General features: G+C 38.6%; 1 protein-coding gene across 1 annotated transcript; it reads left to right on the forward strand.

The window, feature by feature from the left end:
* Window positions 1–4,912: 4,912 nt before the first annotated feature.
* Window positions 4,913–5,935, forward strand: LOC135151487 (uncharacterized). The gene is made up of 2 exons (XM_064089950.1): window positions 4,913–5,093; window positions 5,364–5,935. The coding sequence occupies exons 1-2, from the start codon at window positions 4,913–4,915 to the stop codon at window positions 5,933–5,935; spliced, it is 753 nt and encodes a 250-aa protein (XP_063946020.1).
* Window positions 5,936–7,553: the final 1,618 nt, after the last annotated feature.

Consider the following 7,553-nt stretch of genomic DNA (forward strand, 5'->3'; position numbering starts at 1 on the left):
TGCTTCCTTCTGAAAGATTACATCGTATCTTTTGTCACAGAACTGACTGATACTCAGTAAATTGTGCTTGAGTAGTCCTTCTACCGGATAAATATCTTCAATGATGACATTTCCAACTTTTAGCTTACCATTACCCGTTGTGAATCCTTTGCTGTCATCTCCAAAGACTACAATCGGGCCGGTTCTCATAACCACATCTGTGAGCAGGGACTTTTCTCCAGTCATGTGTCTTGAACAACCACTATCCAGAACCCACACAACTTTGCTTTTCTTTCCTGTGCCCTGCATTTTCAAATGGATTAAACTTTCTTTGGTACCCAGACGTTCTTGGATCCAGGTGGTTTAGTAGAAACAGGAGTATCAACAAAATCTGATTTAACATGTGCTTGTTCAGGGGTGACTGGACTCTTCTCCTTTTTAGTCTTAGCAGAAGTTCTTTTAGACTTGGAGTTTGGAGTCTCCTTCTTCTTAGAAGAACTAGCAGTCTTTGCCATAGAGGCAGCAGAGGGTGCAGGCATATTCATAATCATAGCAGGTGATGCAGAAGAAGATGCATTTAACATGGTAAAACATGCAGACATCATATTCATAGCACATTGCATGCAACCTACTTTACCACATGGAAAATGAATAGCATTCATGTTAACAGTATTAGGCATGCTAGTAATAGGACTATCTACTATGCATGAGTAAGATGATTAGTAGAATTGCAATTGTTACAAACCTTTCTAGCACTAGGAGTCCTAGAGTTAGTTTTCTTAGCATCTAGCTTACCATTCCTGTTGTTCTTCTTTTTGTTGGAACTAGTACTTCCTAATCCAGTTTTATCAGAAGATTCTCTAACTTGGGGATTAGAAGGTACGTCTTGTGATTCTTGTTTTACTTGAGGCTTAACAACTTCCTCATTTTTCAATTCTTCCTTAATGACAAGATCTTCTTCTATCAGAGGTTCTGTTTGTGCCTTTCTAAAGATAGGGGTCTTGGTGTTCTTTAGAATTTTAGGTCTTGGAGTATAAAACTCATCCTCTGGTTCCACGGAAACTTCATCAATTTCAGCTTCTACAATTTCAGACTTGGTAGAAGGATAATCAGTTTTGACAGAAGAGCAATCACTCTGTGCGACAGTGTGATCATTAATGCCATATTCAAGTAATTGCTGATAACCAAAGTACGGTTCATCAGCAATAAGTGCAGTGGTCTTTTGTAAGGCCATACTCTTGGCTTCAGATGATCCACCACCATTTATAATCTTTCTTTGTTCGAGTTCCATCTCAAACGTCTTCAGTTTTCCAAACAGTTTTTCCAACGTCATGGTCCTGAAGTCGCTTCTTTCCCGGATGGTCTCAGTCTTCACAACCAAATGAGGTGGCATCACAAATGAGAACTTTCTGGTAATCTCTTTTTGTGGATAAGTCTTTCCATGCAGGGTGAGTTTATTTAACAGCAACATGAACCTTTCGCAGATTTGAGAAATGTTCTCTCCAGGTATTGCCTAAAATGCTTCATATCTGGCAATCAACATATCGTATCTGTTTTCCCTGACTTCTTCAGATCCCTCCATCAATGCTTCGACAGTATCCCACATCTGCTTTGATGTTTTCAGACTCAGAATAAGATGTGTCATAGTCTTGGTCATTGATTCAACAATGATGAGTTGCAGATTATGGTCATGTGCAATATATTCCTTGTCAGTCTCAGTGTATTCGCTTTTTTCTTTGGGAACAGACTTTTGTGGAATGCGAACACCATTTTCACAGATTCAGGAATAATCTTCATTGGCACAAACGGACCATTCTCCAGAATCCCAATGTACAGATGATTAGTTACTCTAATATACAGCAACATTTTCATTTTCCAGTTTCTGTAGTCATCCTTGTCAAATGAGGTACCTTGATTCCTAAGTTGTGTGTCGACATTGTTAACAGATAAAATTACGATTGTACGGACAACTAGCTTCTCAGATTGGTAACGGATCTCAAATCTGTATATCGATGAGCGTGGCTCTGATACCAATTTGTTCGATTAATTCAATTGCGGAATAATTCTGTTTAAGTCCAGTTAAATCAATCGTAATTAAACAACTCCAGCAAGTTGGGGAATATTCTTATATTAAAAATAATCCTCGGGTGCTACAAATTCCAACACGTATGTCGGCTACAGAGACTACAACCACTCTAATACACACTCTCGATTAAATCGATATTCTAACTTTGCTCTCGAGAATGTGTATAGTGTGTGCACTTACAAAGTGTGTAGTTATTTTCAAATGAAAACACAAAGCCCTATTTATAGACATCCAACATCTAACCATGGTTAACGAGTTCGTCCTGGACGAATTGAGTTCATTGTGGACGAATTCAATTTAACTGTAGTTAGTTAAATTGAACCAGCCCAAAAACTAACTCAAATTGTGAACTCACTACTAGAGAAAGTGGATATAACATTACGGCTTTAACATCGGTTGTAAAAACCACCGATGTTAAAAGCTTTTCTAACATCAAATATGAAAAAACCAATGTAAAAGAGTAATTTAGACATCGGTAATTAAAATAACCGATATCTTATATGCAGTTTAAAAATGAAAAAAACACACGGGTTTTGTTCCCCTCTTTTATTAGACAACAAAACACTGCTTTTTGTACTTAACAAAAAAAAACACCCAAATACAATTATTTCTTTTATTCCTCCTATCTTCAGACAACCTCTCCCTCTCTCCCCGCTCTCACGATTCTCTCGCCCAGCAGCATCACCAACTCGCTCGCCGTCTCTCACTCTCACAACCTCACGACCTCAGCTCTCTCAACATCTCACCAACTCACATTTCACCTAGCTCTCTCATCATCTCTCGCCTTTCACTTCGCTGTCGAACTTGTAGATTCAAATTTTGAGCTTCAATTGAAGACCTGGTTGTTACCCAACTTAGAGGAGCACATCTTGAAGACTCTTGCTGAAGAAATTAGGGTTTGCAGCTTGGTTCGTAACTCAGTTTGCATTTTGGAGTTTAGGGTTTTGAATCAAATTTGGGGATTTCATCTAAAACCTCGTTTCTCAGTTGCTCTAAGGTATATATCCTCTTTTCTCACTTTTATTGTGGTACAAATTGGGATTGTAGGTTATTATAATTTTTTTCGATTCGTATTACATGCATTTTTTGTTTATTTTTTATTTGAATTCGAATTTGTTGTATAATATAGTCTCATTGGTGTTACAAGTGTGATAATATTCTTTGTTATTTGCAAGCTTATACAAAGTTTATAAAGTTTATTGTGCTCTGTTATTGTTTTTGAGATTTGGGGATTTTATAAAGTTTAGTGTGCTCTGCTATTGTTTTTGAGATTTGATAATTGCTATGTTTTATTAATGAACTGATGTTTAATTATCTTTTAATTATGTAATATATGTGAATCTTATAATTAAGTAATATATGTGTAATAATCTATGTTACTATATATACTAATGATCTGTTATGCTACTTATGTTTATGCTGTTATGTTACTTATGTATATGCTGATGTTTGAAACGACAATTAAGTAGGTTGTACTTGGTCCATGGAACAACATATAGATAAAAACTGGATTTTGAAAGACAGGGATACATTGGATTATGAAATCGGGGTCGAAAAGTTTTTAATGTATGCAGAGGAACATTGTGAAAACCCAAAGAGTATACCTTGCCCATGTGCACGTTGCGTGAATTTCAAAAAATTCTCTGTGAAAATAGTTAGGGGTCATATCTATGAAAATGGTTTTAGTCAGGGTTATGTTGAATGGATATGGCATGGAGAGAATTCTTCTAGGACTAGCAGGCCATCTAGTAAATGCCCCAGTTCTGACCCCGAGTTCAAAGCTACATGTGAAACCTTAGGTGTTTGCGAAGCGGTATATATAAGTCAAGGAATTATGATAATGATTCTGAGGATTTCAAAATGTTTGTGGCTGATGCTGAGAAACCAGTATTCGAGGGCAGCGTATCAACCAAATTGGAAACAATTTTGAAATTACAAAATTGGAAATCTAGGTTTGGTATTAGTGATAGTGCCTTCACTGATCTGTTATCTTCAATAGGGTCATTTCTTCCTCAAGATCATGTATTGCCAGTCAATACATATGAAGCAAAAAAATCCTTATCTGATTTAGGGCCCGAGTACATCAAAATTCATCTTTTTCCCGAATGATTGTGTGCTATACAGGGGTATAAATGCAGATGCCTCTAGATGCCCAAAATGTAAACTATCTCGTTGGAAGGTGGGGAAAGATGGTAAATGTAGGTTAATATTCCGGCCAAAGTTATGTGGTATTTCCCAATGATACCTAGATTTAAACGGATGTTTAAATCTCAGTCAACTGCTGAGCAGATGACTTGGCATGCGAACCAACGAACAAAGGAATAATTAATTAATATCACATATATATATATATATATATGCATTAACATTTAACTTCAATTCTTTCTGGAACAGCTTGATTGAGTTGATCAATTAATTCGTTGATCGAATCCACTGAATACTTTCGTACGTCCTGATGTACTGTGCACTGGTCTAGTTCACGAACGACTCGAACTGAAATAATTCATTGAATACTTTGCTTGATAATATACTTGATCAATCATTCCGGGTTAGATGTTGCTCTGATAAATTTGATTATAAATAATCAAAATAAATATATTTGTTGTGTTAAGTTATCGTAATTACATTTAGGTTATATTATGCTTTACAATCATGCCTCCTCGAAGAACCCGCAACACCAACAATGAGAATATCGAAGAACCACCACCAAACTTGGCTCAACTTATGCAACTTCTTCACCAACAATCTGTTATCCTTGCTCAACAACAACAACTTCTTCAACAACAACTCCAGCAACAACAATAAGCACCTCCACCAACACCTACTACCTTTAAAACCTTTCAAGCTATGAAACCACCCGAGTTCCGAGGAACTCAAGACCCTGTTGAAGCTCAATCCTGGCTTAAGGAGATGGAGAAGGCTTTCATACTAGCTGTTGTAACCGATGAGAAGAAAGTTGAGTATGCCTCTTATTTTCTGAAAGGTGAAGCAAACTATTTGTGGGAGTCAGCCCGTGCTTTGGAAGAAGGTGAGTTTATTGCTTCGGATAGATTCAAGAAGATTTTCCTGGACAAGTATTTTACAAGGTATATGCAAACTCAGATGGAGTTGAAGTTCTTTGAGTTGAAGCAAGAAGGAATGACTGTTGGAGAATATGAGAAGAAATTTACAGAATTGGCAAGGTTCGTGGGAGATTATGTTGACACGGACGAGAAAAGAGCAAAAAGATTTCAACAAAGATTGAAGCCTTGGCTACGAAGCAGAGTGGCTGCTTTTGAATTGGCCACATATGCTGAAGTGGTCCAGAAGGCAATGGTGATTGAAGGAGAAAGTGATCAGAATCAGAAGGAGAAGGACAGCAAGAAAAGGAAGTTTGTGAGTAAAGGTGAAGGTTCGGCTCAAGGGAGCCAAAGTGGGAAGAATTTCAAGAAATTTGGATTTCAGAATCAAGGAGGTCCCCGAGGTTTTAAGAAGAGTGATAATAGGAACCCAAAGAAGATTCAAGGACCGAGTAATCAAAATAGTCAACAAGAAACTTCAGAATGCAAGTTCTGCAACAAGAAACACGCGGGAAATTGTAATAAAGCTGATATCGTCTGTTTCAAATGCAACTTGGACGGTCATTATTCGAACAAGTGTCAAAGCCCGAAGCCTTCTGTTACATGTTTCAAGTGTGGGAAGACCGGTCACATGTCAAGATCTTGTAAAGCTTTTGGAACCAGCAAGTTGATGCAGTTGGCAGCTACCCCTTATAATCAAGGAATGACATCTTCTGTTCCGATTCTGCAGCTACCTTCCACTCAAGTTTTGAGTCTACAACTCTTGTTTTCCATCCCTCTTTTCCGGCTCAAGCAAGGACATTCAACATGAATATCAAGGATGCTGTTCAGAGTTCTGAGGTTGTGGCAGGTACGCTTTCTGTCAACAACATCCACGCTAAAGTGCTATTTGATTCCGGAGCTACTAGATCTTTCATATCTGAATCTTTTGTTGGCAAGTTGAATTGTGAAATTGAACTGTTAGTTGAACCCTTATCTATCATCGTTGCTAATCAAGAACAAGTATCTGTTAGAAGTATTTTCCCCCAGTGTACTGTAGAGATTTCTAGCTTTAGTTTCCCTGCTTCCCTTATACCTTTTCGATTAGGAGAATTAGATGTTATATTAGGTATGGATTGGTTAGCAGAAAATGGTGCTCAAATGCCTGTAAGAAGAAGAAGATAATCCTTAAGTCTCCTCAAGGCAAGAAAGTAGAGTTTAAAGGGCAGAAACAAGTTAAGACATTCCTTACGATGATTCAAGCTAAGAAGTTGTTAAGACAAGGTTGTCGAGGTTATTTGGCTCATGTAATTGATAGATCTAAAGAGACGCCGAATATAGAAAGTATTCCGATAGTCAATGAGTTTCTTGACGTTTTTCCTGACGATCTTCCTGGATTGCCTCCTGACCGTCAAATTGAGTTTTCTATCGACTTAGCACCCGGCACGGAACCAGTTTCGAAGCAACCGTATCGAATGGCACCGGAAGAAATGAAGGAATTAGCCAAGCAATTACAAGAGTTGTTAGATAAAGGAGTTATAAGGCCAAATGTATCCCCGTGGGGAGCTCCAGTTCTTTTTGTGAAGAAAAAGGACGGAAGCATGAGATTGTGCATCGATTATAGAGAATTGAACAAGTTGACAATCAACACTTCACTTCACTTTTCTTTTATCTCTTAAACACTTCACTTCACACTCTCTCTTCCAACCGAAGCACTTCCAGGCGCAACTTGCTCTCCCTCTCCGGTGTTTTCTTCTCCGACACTCACCGACTTCCAACCAAAGGTATGCCCCCTTACTTTCGTCTTCGTTTTTTTTTCTTATCGCATTTTCGCCATGTCTGCAACTAAATGTTTATATGATCCATGCCTGTTGGTCTCTTTTCTGCTTTTCAATTGTTCACCTCGGCATGCGCGCACACACCCACCTTCGCCTTGCTTGATGTCATTATGCTCGATTAAACTGCCAATTTGCTCTGCATGTTTGTATAATCGAATGCACACATTAATTTTTTGAATGTACACACACCACTGGTTTTAATTGACTCCAATTAGGCCCTGATTGTTTCCCAATTGGGTTATCGCCGTTAGTGTTGTTGTATTGCTTTGAGGCCATGATCGTAGCCCTAGATTGTAAACCCTAGGTTCCCAATTGCCTCCAGGGGAGAATCCCTCTTTTCGTGCCCTTTATTTGCTTTGAATGCATTGTCTGCGTGATTTGCTTGCTGTACTTGCTTAGCTTGTAGCCTATGGTAACTAATGGATGTTGACTGTTGCGGTTGGGGTTAGGGTTAGGATTAGGCTTCCCGCTCTGGGTCCCTTGTTGGGCTTCCCGAAGAAGATGAACCGTCATCCGTGGCCTGTGCCGCTTCCTGTGAGGGATGTAGTCCCCTTATACTTTAGGGCTCCAACTGAAGCCTTTTCATTCCTTCTTCGCACCCGTAGGGCTCCA

Source organism: Daucus carota, chromosome 3, assembly GCF_001625215.2.
Source record: "Daucus carota subsp. sativus chromosome 3, DH1 v3.0, whole genome shotgun sequence".
Lineage (NCBI taxonomy): Eukaryota > Viridiplantae > Streptophyta > Magnoliopsida > Apiales > Apiaceae > Daucus > Daucus carota.